General features: G+C 41.0%; 1 protein-coding gene across 1 annotated transcript in view; it reads right to left on the bottom strand.

Moving 5' to 3' along the window:
* ANKS1B (ankyrin repeat and sterile alpha motif domain containing 1B) overlaps window positions 1-18456 on the bottom strand; it is a 1383364-nt gene that overhangs the window by 497233 nt on the left and 867675 nt on the right. The window contains exon 14 of the mRNA XM_030886113.2: window positions 8596-8702. Within this exon, the coding sequence (XP_030741973.1) occupies window positions 8596-8702 (107 nt within the window). The remainder of the gene's footprint in view (window positions 1-8595; window positions 8703-18456) is intronic.

Raw genomic sequence — 18456 nt, 5'->3', positions numbered from 1 at the left:
CCCAGTCTCTGTTTTTGCTTAACCTTGCCAAACTTCATTCTCTCTATTGGCCAATGTGGAGCTATGAGTATCTAATGACAGAAAAATGGCAAACATTAAGGCATACATTTTATGAAAGTGTATAGAATTTAAGAGTCTGATTAATGTTTATTAGCAAATTACTACCTGCTGGGCACTGTGCTCAGCATAGAGGATGTAAACATGAATGAAACCCAATCTGTGCCTTCAAGGAACTCACTTTCCAGGATGAGAGGCAAACATCTGAACAGACTGCATAACAAGAGCGCACTCTAATCAGGACTGCTGCAGGGCTAGGAACAAGGGACAGAGGAAAGGGGCAGGTAGGATATTCAGATGAGAAGAGAGTATTAGAGTGGACTTCCTAGAGGAAGTGATGCTTCAGGTGATCTCTCAAATAAGGTGAGGGGAAAACAAAAACAGGGAAAGGAAACCCAAACCAAGCAAACAGCAGGCCTCCTCCGCAGCTGTTTTTCTAGTTCTTGTGCCCATGCGAGTTCCTTGTTGAAAGTATCCTTCAGAATGCTCAATTTAAGCAAATCCTCCCCCTTCCCTCTTGCCAGAACCCTGACGGCTGGATCTTGCTTAATTAGCCACTGAAGTCCTCTCTGAACCAAACAAGCCTTTGGGAACCTTGCTGGAGCCACCTGCTTGAATCCTTCTCTTCCTTCTTTCTGCTCTTCCTTTCTCTCATGCTTCTCTGCTTCACCAATCAGTTCTGGTTCACATGGGTAAGCTAAGAGGGGCAGCACATCAGAGCATATTTCTCACACTCACAAAGTTCAAAACCATGTGCAGGGGCAGTGAACGATGTCCCGTAGACCAATTTCACCTGTTTTTATTGAGAAAGCTCTATTGGCACAAAATCATCCCCACTCATTTACCCATCGCTTAAGGCTGGTTTCATGCCCACCGCAGCAGAGTGGAGTGATTACCACAAAGACCACATGGCCCACCATCTAAAATATTGACTATGTGGCCTTTTACAGAGAAAGGTTGCGGACGTCTGTTCTCGCACATATGTGTACAGAGGTAGTGAGGAGAGAAACAAGCAAGCAGTAACATGACACAGTATTAGCTAAGGAAGGGAACTACACAGGGAGAGGGCCTACCCTATTCTCGGAGGGCCAAGAGAAGTTTCTTGAAGTTATGATTGGGCTAAGAGCTGAAGGATAAGAAAGAGCCAGGCAAGAGGGCAATGGAACATTCCAGGCAGAGAGCCCCATGTACCAAGAGTGGGCAGCGAAGGAAAAACATGCGATTCTTTAAGAATGGAAAGAGCAAACGGTGAACAATGAGGCTGGGAAATAAGTTGGGCTTGGGTCACAAAAGGACCTTGCAGCCATAGTAAGGGGTTTAGAAATATTTTATAATTCCCCCACTGGTTTTTATGAGTCATAATCTACTCAACAGCAATGGGTATTTTTCAGCTTTTGCTTTACAGGTAATTGAGAGTTTTGAGAGGACTTTAAGCAGAGGAGCGTGTTTTTATTAAAGCAAATACACATTTTGGTGAGATCTCTCTGGCGGCAGTAACAGTTAAGAGTTGTTGGGCGTTTATTCTGGGCCATGCCTGTGCTCAATGCTTTGCATGCACGTGGAAGTATTTCTTCACTAGCTGTATACCAGTGGATGTCAGGCGGAAAGAGACAGGGCAGATTTTTGAGAGCCAAAGGTCTCTCTATGAGCTAGAAGGGTAGAGGACCGCTCACATTTAGAGGAGGAATATGACTGACTGGGGAGGGCAATGCAAGTGAAAGACATGCTTTCTACTCCACTGAAGAGTTATGGACTGCCCCAGAAACTCAGAAATAGTTCTACCTGGTCCTGTAGGGATGCTGTCTGTCAGAATTGACGTCATGGCAGTGAGAAGAGCACACTACCAGGCCCTAAAATGTCATGGCAAATACACATCAATAAGGACCGGTTAGTTAAATCCAAATATTGTCAAGTAGGAATAGATAAAGGAAGTGAGGCGGAAAACAAAGGAGTTGGCTCTTGAAGAGAAGCGGGTCACTGCGGATTTAGAACAGTTTTCCCAGCAGGGCAGGCAAGCTGGATGACAGGGGTGGGGAAGGGGGCGGAGAGTGAGGACATGCAAGGCATTGTCACCAAACACTTGTTTCAGAGATTCTGCCTTTCAAAGAAGAGAAGCACGAGGGGGCTGGGTTGTGTAAAATGAGACTGTAATGCAGCAGTTTGGGCCAACTTCCTGGGGTAAATTATCCATCCCAAATATCTGGTCATGTGAAGCAATACTTGAGATAAAATTATGCAAATATGCTGCCTGACTAAATTAAAGGTCAATTCATGCGAGCATTATTTAGTAATGGGAGCTGTATTACTGTATCATCAGAAAATGGAACAGCATATTTTAATACTTAAAAATTCCATCAGAATCAATTCCAGGTGGAAGAAAGGGCTCATTTTGCTTTAGTGTCACCAGATTAGAAGTGTGGCTAATGCTTTCTCTGTAACTTATTCTTCTGGGATGGCCATGCCTCCACACACCCTCATTTCCGACAAGGGCCTGTCCGTGGCATAAGCAATCAGTATTCTCCGAGGCTAATGGGGATATACAAGAACAACGAATAGCTCTGCAATCCCCAATAATGGACCCTGCATCTTTAAAGAACTCAAAATATTAAATAACAATCCCAAAGAGCATTTCTCCTAGATCCCTCATTAGATTGATTTTACACATGAGTAAACCGTATCATGAGGAGGCAAGGCTTTGGCAATGAGAAGTCCTGCTTTCGTTCTTTCTCTCATGCCACCGTGAAGCTGTGGCCGATTCCTTTGGTAATTAAGCCGCTGCCCAGATGAAGGATGACTCCTGTTGGCACTGACTTGTACATAGCAACGGCTTTTAAATGCCAGGGGTTGAAGAAATTATGTTTTGGTTTTGTCAAATTGGGTATGAAACTACCGGCCTTAAACGAGTTTAGGAAATTATAGCTGTATGGTAAATATCAGACCACCCACTCAACTCAGGGATTAGCCTGTTTCAAAAACAGGAAGTCAGAGGGAATATGACAGGTAATTTTCTCCTGTACTTTGAAACTTTATAAAATTTTCCTAAACACTGTTTGAACAAGAAATCATCATAGGGGCTATGAGCTCTTTTACTCTTTGGGGAAAGCTTATTTCGATTTCACAAATGGAACTTTTTATTTGGATTTTGGTATGCTACAAGGTACGTAAAAGGTCCCTTCAGCAGGCCAGCTGCAAATGGTGCTCTTCTTACGGAAAAGGTATGTGACAAAAAGGTAAGTCCTCTCGCATGTAAAGTGTGCCAGGACAATGGAAAATCGAAAGTTCCAACCAAATACCTACAGACTCCATCTTGCTCAAAGCGTTTGACATAGTGGGTGACTTCCGAGTGCTCGCCGGCTCTCATTCAGTGTCTACCAGGCTCCCTGTGACCTTCCACAAATCTTTTATGAAGGCTGTCCATCCAAGTGTGCAAACCTGCCAACTCCAGTAGGGCGTCCCGCACTGTTTTCATTGATGATGGTGTAGTCTGGGACTTGACCATCTTCTCATGGTCACCGAGTCCCAAGTCAACCCAGAAGGTAATGGGTCCAAGCAGTGCACAGGCTCAACAAGGAGTCAGGAAAGTTTCATTCGTCCGGCTCTTTTGATTTGCTTACAAATATAACTTTCAACTAGTGATCATGTGAAGATATGAGTTATCCCTCCTTCAAATAATTTGAGCTTCTTAATACAATTTTTGGGCTATAAGTCTACCCTAACACTGCCATTTTTTTTTTTTGCCATATGCAATGTATGCTTTATTTGCCCAAAATTGTTCCATAAGGCATTTTCCATATCATGAGCATTTTTCATGCATATGAGCTGTAATGACTAAACAAGAAATCATAGTCATATGGTTAAATTCGATGTCCTATACCTTATACCCTTGTCACACTTTTGTTTCCTTTCTTTCTGATTTGCTTCTTTTCTTTTTTAAATCATTTTATTGGGGACTCATACAACTCTTATCACAATCGATACATCCATCCATTGTATAAAGCACATTTGTACATTCGTTGTCCTCATCATTCTCAAAACATTTGTTTTCCACTTGGGCTCTTGGCACTGCCAATGTTTTGATGTTATCAACAACTTTGTGTCCCTTTATGCCACACTATGATACATGTTAAGGAGTTACCAGTTGGGCTGCTAGACATAGGGTCAGCAGTTCGAAACCACCTGCTGTTCTGCAGGAGAAAGATGGGGCTTTCTAACCCCTTAAAAGTGTTAGTCTGGGAAACTGACAGGGGCAGTTCTACCCTGTCCCATCGGGTTGCTATGAGTTGGCATCAACCCGATGGCAGTGAGTTTGGTTGTTTATTGCCTACTGCAATTTGATGCTGAAAAATTATAGCTAGTAAGTTCATATGCCAATGGATGGCAACTGATGGAAGATCAAGAGGCAAGATCCTTGGGACATTATGCATGTATGCAAATACGTTGGTAAACCTAAGGAAAATACTGTACCTACATGAGACCTAGACTCTTATATACACCTCTTACAATACACTGGCCCTGACTCATAGACAGTAGTTAAGTGCTTTACTGAGTAAATAAATGATGGGTACTAATGCTCTACATTCCCATTGGCCAAATAAGACTTCTCTTTTAAAATGAGGCTGCAGGTTTCGTTCTACAGAAACCATAGGGTGATGACTAGGCTCACAGCCTTGTGCAGTTGTGAGAAGGCAAGAAAATTGGTTACACAGAACTTGGGATTTGAGGAGCTCCCAATCTAGTTTGAGACAAGCTGTTTCCAAGCAAAAACTCAGCTCCAGATTCTACGGAGTGAATAATGACATGACAAATGGAATTTTTCATTCCAAATGTATCTACTGCAGGAGTTCAGGGAACAGAGAGGCAGCTGTGGACTGATGCCATCAAGGAGCATTATTTGAATTAGGCATGACTTGGGTTAGACTTTGGGAGAAAATACAGTGGGGACAGGAAGGCATGAGCAGTTCTGGATGTGAGAGGAGAGAGAAGAAATGGGCAAAGTCTTTAAGAAAAGAGTAAGTAGACTGAACCTCAAATATAGGAAATAGCAGACTTGGAAAAAAGGAAAAGGACGGTAGAAACAAATATATTAAGGACAGAGATAATTGTGTGTACTGTGTAGGGTTAAAAAAACCAAAAGAGTGATTTGAAGCATATGCACGTTCTATCTGTTCCAAACCAGGGAGAAGAGATGTGACGCTAGAGCACAGTGGCAGCTTGCCCAGAGACTCCTGAGCAGCAGGTAGATAAGCCCTACCAGAAGGAAGGACTTGATAAAGGACATCCGAGGGGATGAACACGTAGGGTGAAGCCTTTTGAAGGGGCTTTTGATTTTAAACCACTGAATGGAACATCGATGTAACTTGCCTGAAGTATGTGACCTGAGGTACTTTTGTAGCTATTTTTTAATTGCACTGATTTCTATCAATGTTATAGCTTCAAGGGAGCAGAAGTGTCCATGCTATTTGCACAGCAATTCCAAAAGTCAGAACTAAATATATAAAGAACAATTTGGTATTCTGATTTGAAGATATTGAAAAATAATTTACGTGCTATAAAATAAAAGTTAAGATTTAATAGCCTGAAGAAGAAAAAGTAAGTCATGGATAGCTAAAAGTTTCTTGGTTCTATGTCTAGAAAGTGCTCTATATTTTTTGAGGTTAATCATAGCCATGTAACAAATCACTTATATTTGTGCACAGGTGTGAGAGAACATAGACGAGATTTAGAACAAAAAAAATGCTAATGCATTCAATAAGCACTTTACTTTGAACGTTACTTATATGGTCACTCTAAACCCATGCTCATTAATGGGAAATTGATTAAATGAAAAAAATTAACTCTTGAGAATGTTTCCTAAATAAAATTTATCTATGCCTGTATGTAATATGCTGTTTCAACCAACATTAATTATAACCCCTGATGTCTCCTGTCTTGTTTTAAAACGCTAATAAGACCTGCACTACATCATAGTGAATGGGAGTGTGGTGGTTGTTGCTTAGGCAACAGGAGACTAAATGCAGGTCAGAATGTGCTCAAAGGAAAACAACAGCTAGAATGTGATAGCAAATGAAGATTAAGCAGGTCTAACAGATTCTTCTGATTCTTCAAGTGAGTCAATCTCATTAATTTGCTTTGACTAAGTTAATAATGAAATAAATTCCACCATGGAAGACAAATATGTTTTATAAAGGTAGAAAGTGGTCTTTCATGATGCGAGTAGCAAACAAATGGTCAGAACAACATGTGAAGCACAGATTAATGACACTATTTTATGGTTTGCTTCATTTTCATAACTATCTTTTCTAAATGATAATTCAAAATTTTTAAAAATTCTGTCTCATGAACAAAGTATTTGATGGTGCCACCTGAATAAACAATGCTCTGTTATTTTCTAGAAAATTATATGCAATAGTTGGAATTATATATAAACAAAATTAATCATCTGTGGAGAATATCAGACCTCGGTCTTGTCACAGATGCTCAGGATTCTTCTCTCCCTCATACACTTTCAATTTTTTTTCCTTAGAAAAATACATCATTCATTCATTAAGGTTTTTTAGGACGCCTCTCCAAATGCTAATCTGAAACCTGTTTGATTAACCTTTCCGTTCCAGGCTTCCAAACAAAGATTGTATTTGCTCAGAAGTGTTTAGCATTCAGAGGAAAATGAAGCTAACTTAACATCTTTCAGACTAGTCAAACCACCCAGGGGCTCGGGAGAACTCACTTCAGAACTACAGGACCAGGACAGATATGGACAAAGGTTAGTGGGTGGGGATGGGGGTGGTATTGGGAATGAGAAAGCCCTGCTTCATGTGGAGATAGAGGAAAAACAATGCAGAGTTATCAAAATGTACAGTAGATATAGATCTTGGTGAAAAGACTTTCCTTATGTTTTACAAATCCAAACCAAACCCAATGCCTTCCAGTTGCTTTGGACTGCTTTGAACCCCAGAGTGCAGCGGAGAACTGTTCCATAGGGTTTCCACGGCTATAGCCTATGGATGAAGAGTGGCACTCTTTTCCCAAAGAGCAGCTAGTGCCTTTGGACCATTGGTCTGTGGGTCAACAGCTGGTGCTTAACCGCTGTGCCACCGCGGCTCTTCTGCGGTGACACTGATTCTTAGTGTCATCTGTGAGGTGTCTTAAGTCTGTCCTGAATTGACACAGTCTCTTACGACATTCATAGCAATGAAAGAACTTTCACTTTTGTTCTAAGGACCTGCCCTATCCCGTCGTCGATCTAAACAGTGGCAGTAGTCAAGAAACACTTCAAAAATAACAGGAACTGCATATTTTGTTCTAAAAGGATAGGCTTATCAATGGCTCTCTATACACAATTATTTAGAGCTCATATGCCTTACTGCATTTATGTGGGTGGTTTTGTGTTGTTGTTGTTTTTCCCCCAGCTCTTTGGAATACAAATTTTTGGAGGAAGAGGCAGACATTTAGTCGTTTCAATAATCTACTATGGTGGATTGGAAATAAAATGATCTCGGGATTGTGTTCTCAATTGGGGTAAGTAAAAGCTGCAGGTGTCAGACCTAGCATTTTATTGAGAAACAGCCATTAATTGTTTCCACAAGCCATTTCTGTGCCACATGCCTCTTGGTATGTAGGTCTCTCTAAATTTAGGGATTAGTTAGATGTGTGATGGGACTTAAAAGAGAGCCAAGGCCACAGGGGCAGTGAGGTAGTTTAACAAGAGAAAGTGTCAAGTGCTGCGGGAGGCATGTCAATGATTAGAAAGCTCTGCTTCTCATCCCCCTCCCTCCCCTACATTCGTCTCTGTGGGAAGTTTGCACCCACCAGGTTCAGGTCGCCTGTCAACTAGCATTCGGAAAGACACAAATGGACTTAATCCATCAACCTCTTTTCCTAAACATCAGCAACTCGTTGACCGAAGTGTTGTTGTCCTCGCAAAGTAATAAACAATACCCCATTGCTCTTCAACCAGCACGTGTAAGTCAGTGAATGCTCTCCATCCCTGACCATCTGAATCTGAAGCAGGTTGCTAATGAACAGAAGATTGCCCGCACACTTTAAACTGCTTATTGAACCATTATTAGAAGAAGAGAAAAAGAGGTCCTCACACCGAAAACACCACCGATCGATCGCCTACTGAATCCCTGAAGACCGATGTTCGAATGAAATAGCATGCTTTAAGAGTCCTGCGCTTGCTGACGAGTGATACAAGCCTAGTGGGGTATTCTAAAATCACAAATGTCTAAAAATCACACAAAGAATGTCAGGGAGACGATAAACCCGATCTTCCTTCGCTGCCTATAACTAGTCCTCTCTCACCAGTTCATTCATATGATACAGATGTAAATGGATGCACACGGATCTCATTTCCAGCAAGTGCCTGTTATGTACATAAGAAGTTCTTTCCTAAGGGCATCCGATTCCCTGATGCCGTTACATGTATAAAAATCTGACCCGCTTCACTGCAAATCCGGCTGCCTCTGAGCCGTGGACGACACAGAAGAAGCAAAGACAGACAAAAGGCAGCTCCGTGGACACAGAGAGCGAGCGTCTTACCATAAACTGCACATTGTCAAATCCATTAGCCATCAGGTGGTTCTCGTACTGAGGTAGCCCAATGCTTTCCAACCATTGTCCCACTGTTTGGACAGGGCATCTGGGTCCTGCAAGAGGATGAAGAGGGAAGCGTTTAAGCAGGGAGTAGCCGTCCACGGGGTAATAGCGGTAGTCCTGGGCTGAGAGGTGGCATTGCCACATCATGCCCCTGGGAAAGTTGCTATCAAAAGAGCCCGCCAGCTTGACAGATGAATGTTCTCAGCGAGACAGCAAAGTCAGAAGTAACACATAGTTTGCCAGGCAGGCTGTGGAGTCTGACTCGATCCTAGCTCCACATTTCTTACATATTAATCTTTACTACCGACCAGTACGTCATACGGCCCCCCAAACCAGGCGGCAGAAGAAGGCACATCAAGCTGTCAGCTTGGGCTGGGCTGCGTTCTACGTGATTGTTGGACTACTCCACAATGAGCCGAGCGCGGCCGGCAGCCAGAACTCTCTTTTATCAAGTACTCCTACACTCATCAGTATGCAGCTCCATGCTCCTGGCTCCCCCTCGCTCGCTCCCCTTCATTACCCAGCCTAGGCTACACCTCGCATTTTCAATAATAGCCATCAGATAAGGCAGATTTTTTTTTTTGTCTGCAAGCTGTAAGCCTGCTGCTGCTGCTCCCTCCTACACACCCATCCGAGCGTCAATCTTGAATGATGAGAGCAGTCCAAACAGATGCAGAAAATAGCAAGATTCAAAAGCAAAACCAAAGTGCTTAAATCTGAATTGAATCTTCATCCTGGTTACCCCGGGGCTATTTGTTGTGGAATTTTACGTTTCAAAAGACACCGGGAAATGCAAAGCTTTCGCGAGAGCTCTCCGGGTGCTTCACCCCAGCTCTCGTTTTCTCCCTTTCCTGCCCGTTTGCTTCTTTTATTTAAGGGCAGCGCAGAGACACGCTCCTGAGCTGGGGCTTTACAGTGTTTGGAGAATAATTATTCTTTTTTCTTTAGCATGCTGTATCCAAATGAACCTCTCCGTGATATGTTTTTCTTCCTTGAATTCCTGCAAAATTTAGAAACTACATTACTCTCTCGAAGGCAAGAAAATGCATGCCTTGTTGGCAGGATTTTTTTTCCTTCCAAACAAAAACATTTAGGCAAAAAAAGAAAAAAACAATAAAACCCTTTTTTTACTTCCCCTGATATTCATAACCCAATCTACCAGTGTTCCCATTCTAAGTTAGCTATAAAGGTAACATTCACTGGGAATAATTTTTTTTTTAACTGCAGTGCCCAACCCCGAGATAATTCAAGAACAACCGATGTAAATGTGTGAGTTTTACTGAATGGCAGGCAGACTGCATAACTCATTTAATAATTGGGAGAAGCAGGAGATTAATAATAGAACTCACAGGACTAGATCATCAGAAAGAATAGACTGGAGATTGGGAGAGACCATGCAGAAAGGTTAGTTGAAACTCCCCCCTGGAATCCCTTGTCCCAGTCTTCCTGGAAGAATAGCAACCGCCTTCTGCTTGAATACTGCCTACAGCAGAGCTCTTGCTACTTACTTACATTCACTAATAAATGGAAGCCTCTATGTATTAGAAAGATATTTTGCTTTCTACCTTATATCCACTCGGTTCTGCCCTGGCGTCACACTGATTGATATAGTGCCTCCTGCCTACACATAGAGTGCTTTAAAATTTTAAATGCAATCATCTTGTATCCCACGACGGTGCCTGACACATGGCTCCATCAATATTTATCAGATAAATGAAATGTCATCTTTCTTCTTTCCTCAACACTCATCCTTCCCTCTCTCTGTCAACCTCACGGTCACTGCTGCCATCAGACCCCAAGTTCTAGCCATCGCTCATCACTGTGCCTCTCCACTCCACTCCCCTGTTTCTAGTTCCTGTTTCAGTTGATCCAACTGCCATCTCCTTTGGTTAAGCTCTCTCAGTTCACACTTGCATGGCTGAATGCGGCAATGGCTTCTATATTGGTCTTCCCAGAACTGATATTTTGGGTTATTTTATACACAGGTATCAAAATAACCTCTCAAAGATACAGTTCTGCTTATTTCTCCTTCAGAGGTTCTTAGCTGCTTCAAAATGAATTCCTATCCCGTTGATGACATTTGGTGATCTTTATGGTCAACTGCTCCTCAGCTTCATTTCCCTTCCTCAAGTCTCCAGCCAGGTGGGGTTGCTGACTTCCTGGCGTTGAAAGGCAGCTGTGATATGCTTTTTGTTGACTTTGCTGGGTCTCACATTTCTGTCCACTCTGTGACTCTGAATCACATTATAGCTATTTCCTTCATGAACATTTCTTCTAATAATCCCTAGCAAGAATATCTCTTCTTTTCGTCTTTCATAATATTGTCACACCCTCTGTTATAACACATACTTTCTGCCTTACATTATAGTGATTTGTGTACAATTCTTATTTCCTGAAAGCAAGGACTATGCCTTGCTAACAATCCACATAGTAAATATTTCATATGTATCGCCTAAACCAAAAAGAGCTCTGGTGGCATAGTCTTTACACATTGAACTGCTAACTGCAAAATCAGCAGTTCGAAACCACCAGCTGCTCTTCTGGACAAAAAGCTTTCTACTGCGTTGAGAGTGACAGCCTCGGAATCTCACAGGGGCAGTTTATCCTGTCATAACTGGTCACTATAAGTTGGAATCGACTCAGTAGGCATTTCACAACCCAAACGATATACAAATCCTCCTACATGCAATTGTAAAAGCCGGATTTAAAGCATATCTCAAGTCCCAAGTTCTCTATTTAAAAGAAGATAGCTAAATTTTAAAAATAGAATGATCCAGTTTGGAATTAAAAAAATAACTTTATTGGGGGGTTCTTACAAATCTTATAACAATCCATCATTCAATTGTTTTAAGCACACGTGTACATCTGTTTCCAACAATATTTCATCCTTGATCAGTTACATATTATTTTTGTTATTTTGTGTCTTTTATACTGTCTGTTGTCTCCATTTACCCACATTTCTGTTATTTGTCCCCCTGGGGGGTGGGCTACATGTCCAAGGTTTGGAATTTGTTTATCATCCTCACCCTCTTTTTGAATAAACATCTGAGACCATCTTGGGTCATTGTATTACACTTGACAGTAAAGTATCCCTGATCTAGATCTTCTAAAAAGGCTAAAGGGTTTGCAGTAATTTAAGAATTAATATTAAGGAAGTCTGCTTGCTCAATGTAACCTGTATAATAAAGTGAAAACAAGCTACTGCTTGTATCTGTACAGGGCAGAGCTCAAGGTAAGTTTCATTTACAGATTCTCCTAGAACTACATCCACATGTTTCTTCTGATCATTTCTTTAAGTAGGTAGATATGCTACACAAAATTCGAACAAATATGATAATAGTTAACTTGGCAAAGGCATACACTAACATGAACTCCACGTATCATCTCCTCAGTTAAGATGCAAACACTAGACCAAATTACTTATCGAGGGTGCCCCACACTTTCTAGGCAAGACATGATTTTCATGTATTAAAATGAAGGATTTTGAAATGGATTTTCAGTTTTTATGAAATAGAAAGCGTGTGTGTGTGTTTTGTGAGATTATTTCGAATCAAAACTGTTGTATACACGCATAACTCTGAGAGGATACTGGCTACTAGCTACTTTAAAAATCTTTAGATGATGATAAGGGGGGAAAAGTATTGCTACAACATCATAGAAACCTTTATTATGCAGAAATATCCAAATGTGAAGCTACTTTCTTTTCTTGACACATCCTCCACTAGGTCTCTAGACTTCTGAAGGTGGTATTGCCATTTCTGTCAACCTTGCCTGGAGAATTCTGTGCTCTTCAATTTACATGGCATCCAAATGGCAGTTGGGGCACCCTGGAAGGACTCAAGCAGTGTTTCTTTTAGATGCCCTGTTAGTTTGGGGCACAGATTAAAAAGTCTGAAAGGGCAAGATGAGGGTTGTAGGGGTCATGGATGGGATAGAGTATACCAGGGAAAGTCTTGTAAGACGGGCCACACTATCCTTAGTCTCTGCTATCCTAAAAGACTGGGAAAGAACATTGCCCGGATGGAAAAAAGAACTGCCTTGACACAACTTTCCAAGTCTTTTATCACCACGGTACTTTTCAATTTTCTTAAAACTTCTTCATCGTAATCCCCAATGATCACCTGTGTCCTTTGAGAAACTGTATCAAAACTACCCCTTTGGAAACCACAACCTTGTTGCCATACCTTCTGAGCTGATCTCTACTTCTTGAATTTACTAGTCCAGCAAATCCCTCAGAAGCCACTGTTTTTGTTTTGATTGGACCTATGGTTTTTGAAGGTACTCTAAGGAGACTAAGATAAATGTACTCCTGAGAGGACTTGTCTATAATCACGTGTCTGAATGCAGAGATAAGTTTAATATGTTTTGTTTGGGATAAAGTTATGCATGTATGAACTGCATTACACTGGGAACACTTATAGCAATACTTTCTAACACTTATGATCATGCAGTCTGCTGGGATAGGGTTTTTTGGTGTGTGCCAATATGGCTCCTGTAGGAACATGTGGGTGGGGTTTAGCCTGCCAATCAGGTCGCAGCTTGATTGGAGGGCAACCAGAGATAAATGGCTCATTGGAGCCCTCCCTTCCCCCTCCCCCCCTCAGCGTTTACCCTCCTGTTGACAAGCCACGTGAAGTCATGCTGTGACCAGCAAGAGCCCTGCAGATACTTGCACTGCCACTGGATCCACTAGACTTTGCATCCAATGGCTTGAGATCTTCCTGCCTTTTGTATCATTGTGTGTGCTGTGTGAGTCTGAAGAGGGATTTATGGACTAGTATTGGACTTATGTCTTAATATTGGACTTATGGACTTGGTTTGGACTGGGTTGGGATGTTTTCATAATATACAATTACTCTTTTATATAAAGCTCTTTTTTATACATATAGATGTCTCTGGATTTGTTTCTCTAGTCAACCCCACCTAACACATCTGACTATCAGGTCCTTCCATTTCTATTCAGTAATTCTCACCTATCAGTTAACAGGGATGGCTAAGATTATAAGGAAGAGGGGGAATGAGTTTAGAGGAAGTGGTTAGGGATAATAGAAAGAAGGAAGATCTTGAGGGATGCTGTTTGTGAGTTGGTTAAATTATTTACCGTGTCTCAAACTTCTGAAAGAGATCTATACATAGAACAATTTTATCATTGAATTCTATTTCTCACTTGTACCTGAGCTACTTTCTTGGAGTCTTAAAATTCTTAAAGCATAACAATATGTTACCGGACAGACATCTTTCCCCAAATAGCATGCCTCCAAGTCCCAAAAGTGAGATAAGAGGGTGGAAAAGGCATCTAACAGCTATCGAGGGCTGATATGTCCTAGGCAGTGGGGTGTGGATTATTATCCCCATTTACAGACAAGGAGGCTGACGCTCAGATAATAAAGTCAGACATTTTCTTTGAGAGAATATTTTCAAAAAAGACATCCTGGTGATTTCACTTCCACAATAGTGATGTGAACAGTTGGGTGAGTTCTAGAGACACATGCCTAACAGGGGAAAATGATAAATAACCACCACAAAAGAAGTGCATGTAAAACTATAGACAATTGTTCTAAGAGCAAATAAAAAAATCAATTAAGAAAATCTACTAACAGTAAAGGCAGTGGCACGCTATGGCCGTTGACCCATGGTGTGCTCTCTTCTCTCACACGCTCAGCTCAAGTTCAGCGATGTTCTCTGGACGAGTGTGGCTCCTTTTCTCCTGTGCTGCTTATCCAAAGAATGCAGATCTCAGCAAAAGAGACGGGCCACCAGCATTTAAGAGATTTCAGAGGCTAAGTTCTTGGCCAGCATGACTGAGAAATTAGGGGCTCCCTCTGACCACCCGACTTCCTTTTCTAGAGTCCAGGCTCTACTCCAGTTTATGAAGGCTAAGAACAGTGGGACTCTAAGGGTCATACCATCCAGCACCAGCATAATGGCTCCAAGAGTATGCTGAAAGGGTCACTCCATGAGAACAAAAGCTGTGAACGCTCCTCAGAGTAATTGACTTTGTACAAATTCGAGTAGGAGGAAGCTCAAAATGAAGTGTACTATCAGTAACAATGGAGTAGTTGGTGGTCAGCAACTGAAAGGAGGCTGGTACCTCCAGTGGAGAACAAGTTAGTCAGTAGGCCAAATAGTTTAGAACTGCACAGTCAAGAAGCGTCCTCTGGGTAAGAACAAACTGGCCTCAGAATCTAACCATGCCCAAATTTCATTTAATTGAGGCAATGTAGCCTGGGCATTGTCAACGGCAATAGAGCAATCACTGAGCAGTTAGTGGAGTGTCAGGAGCCCAGGTGGCACAGGGGTTAAGCACTCAGTTGCTAGCGGAAAGGTGAGTGGTTCCAACACACTCAGGCTGCAGCAAGAAAAGACCCATCGAGTTGCCCCCACAAAGACCGCAGCCTAGAAAACTCTAGAGGGGCGATTCTAATTTATTCTATGTGGTGGTTAAGAATTAGAATGAACTCAACACCACTTTCTACAACAAATATCTGAGGAAGGGGCTAAGATGGCACCGGGCTGATCTCTCAGCCACTAACTGAAAGACGAGAGCTTCAATCCCATTCACCCTGTTGTCCATATGAATGGGATCATATGTAACCAATATATCCATACATTCATGATTATTAAATAATAAAATAGAATTGAAATTAATTAAAAATGTCTTTATGTTTACAAAAACACAAATCACACATGCATAACTGTACACCACCTATATACATTTCTGTTGCGAGTGTTTCATATGGATTTGTATTTTTAGTGCTCTCTATTTTTTTCTTCTTTTCCATTTTTTGGTAGTTTCTCCTCCTCCCATTCACTCTCTGCCATTCATACAACCCAAACCCAAACCTAGGGGTTCTTCCTCTTTTTCATGGACCTTGCACATAATCAACATGATGTCCTTGTCCAGGGAAAGGTCCCTCCAAAAAACATGTCCAAAATATGTGAGATACAGTCTCACTATCCTCCCTTGTAAGGAGCATTCTGGCTGTACTTCCTCCTAGACAGATTTGTTCTTTCGGTAGTCCATGGTATAGTCAATGTTCTTCAACAACATCATGGTCCAAATATATCAGTTCTCTTTTGGTCTTCTTTATTGTTTGTCCAACTTTCACATACATTGGATGTGACTGAAGGCGGCATGGCTTGGACCAAGCGTAATGCATCTTTTAATTTCCTGAATACCACTTGCAGGAGTGTTGATTGAGGATTCAAGTAAATTGAAATCCTGATGACTTCTATCTTTTCTTTGTTTATCATGCTGTTGCTTAAGGGTCTAATGGTGATGAGTTTTGCTTTCTTTATGTTGAGGTGTAATCCATACTGAAAGTTGTAGTCTTTGATCTTTATCAGTGAGCACTGCAAATCCTCTTCAATTCCAACAAGCAAGGTGGTGTCATCTGCATGTTGTAGGTTGTTAAAACTCTTCCTTGCGTGCTGAAGTCATACTATCCTTTGCATCATCCAGTTCCATGGCTTATGTCCTTAGCACACAGATTACATAAATCCGGCAAGAGATTGCAACGCGAACACACTCCTTTCCTGACTGAACCAGGCAGTAGGATGTCTTTGTTCTGTTCAAATGACTGCCCCTGGTTTATACACAGGCGATTGCTTTATGTGTGAATACCTGTAAGCATTCTGGAATTTCTGTTCTTTTCAACTTATCCATAATTTGTTTTGATCCACACAGTCAAGTATCTTTGCATAGTCAATCAAACACAGGTACATCTCTGGTATTCCCTGCTTTCATCAAGATCCATCTGACATCAGCAAAAGTACCCTCCTTTCCACATGCTCTTTTGGATATGGTTCGAAATTTTGGAAATTTCCTTTAGATGTACTGCTGCAATTGTTTTTAAATGCTCTTTATCAAAACATTACTTTCATATGATACTACAGATAGTGTTCTATGATTTCTACATTCTGTTGGATCGGCTTTCTTTGGCATTGGCATAAATATGGATTTCTTCCAAAGGATTGGCAGCTGGCCAGTTTTAGATGGACTCAATTGTTCTGTGTTTAATTCCATGCAATTTTATGATGTGATCATTTTTGTGCCCATTTCATTGGTTAAGAACAGTCAGTTCCTCCTGTTGCTTTGTATAGCGATGGCCATTTCTCTCCCTCTTTGACTCTATAACCCAGGAAAATACTAATGCTTCTCTATTTTATCAGTTCAAGAACATCATGTGAATGGAACCATGCAATATATAACCTTTGGGGATGGGCCTTTTCTTTTGGGTATCACTCTATTAAACTCCACACAAATTCTTCTGTATTTGAGTGGTTTATTCATTTCTATGGCTGTGTTAGACAGGGTTCTCTAGAGAGATAAAACCAGATTGCTGATAATTTTATAGATAGATAGATAGATAGATAGATAGATAGATAGATAGATGATAGATAGATAAAGAAAGATAGATATAACATAAGAAATGAACTGTTAAATTATAAACAGATAGATAAATATATAATACAAGAAATGAACAGTAAAATTATAAATCAGTACAAATGGCTCAGTCTAACTCACTCCCATGAGAGAGTTGTAAGACACTAGCAGTCCTTCAAGTCTTGAAGGCCGTAGAGAGAGAGAGCTAGAGAGCTAGGCTATCCAGCAGAGGTAGCAAAACAGCCCGGCAGGTCACCAACTGTCAGTCCTCAGCTCCAGAGATGTAAATTTCAATCGTGTGGTCTTAAAGGGACCTCAACTTACAGCGACACAGTCCACAGGCTAGGCATCCCACAGGTAGTGTAGCCTGTAAATTGAGGCACAGAACAAGCAAGGCAGCTGCACACTGGTCCGATGATCAAAGAACGAGAGACAAGAAGGCAAGGCTCACAGAGCCATTTATCTCTCTGCCCTTCAATTAATCCCACTTAAGTTTATCAGCCAGGCTGGCACAATAAACTATCTCAATGGCTGAGTAGCATTTTGTGTTATAGATGTACTTAGTTTGTTTAATGATTCGCCTACTGATGAATATTTGGGTTGTAATATAGTTTATAGCTAAATAAAATTGTCATGAGCATTTTGTATCCTTTTTTTGGTGAACAAAAATGTCCACTTCTCTGGTATGAATGTCTAAGATGTATAAGAGCCCTAACTGAGCTCTAACATCTATGAGAGCCCTAGGGCTGTGGTGGGGTACACATGGATCTGCTAACCACAGGGGCAACAGTTCAGCCCTTCCAGTCACTCCAGGGGAGAACCATGTGGTTTTCTGTTCCCATAAAGATTTACAGTCTTGGAAACCCACAGTGACAGTTTTATTCTGTCTAGAGGCTCAGAATCAACTCAATGGCAGTGAGCTTGGTTTTGGTTTTATGATATATTTAAGAATCTTAAAGCCAAAAAAAGAAGAAAAGAGGAATAACAGTAGTGTTATCAAACAATCAAAAACGGAGAGAGAGGAAATAATGTAAATTGGTATGTCTAAAATAACATAAATAATTGAAGTCAAGCATGATGATTTCAGTCTTGTAATAGACTATCATATTTTTTGATAGAGTGAATATGTCATTTCACATTCTTACCAGCTATCCATGCAAAGCTTTTTGGCATTTCACCAGTACTGCATTTGATTTTAATCCTATTTGACATGGTTTTATCTTTATTTTATTTTTAGCCTTTCTGTTTGGGTGTGATAGTAATATCTCATTGTAGCTTTAATTTGTATTTTCCTTATAGCTATCTAGGTTGGACATAGTTTGATGTGCTTCTTTGTTATCTGTATATCCTTTATTTACTGTCATTTTATTTATTTGGTTTTTAAAAATTATTTTCTTGGGGGCTGTTACAGCTCTTAT

The sequence above is a fragment of the Echinops telfairi genome, unplaced genomic scaffold, assembly GCF_000313985.2.
Source record: "Echinops telfairi isolate 266 unplaced genomic scaffold, ASM31398v2 ScPeMD7_2;HRSCAF=8, whole genome shotgun sequence".
Lineage (NCBI taxonomy): Eukaryota > Metazoa > Chordata > Mammalia > Afrosoricida > Tenrecidae > Echinops > Echinops telfairi.
The sequence above is the reverse complement of the archived record's forward strand: the minus strand, read 5'-3'. Positions and strand labels throughout refer to the sequence as shown.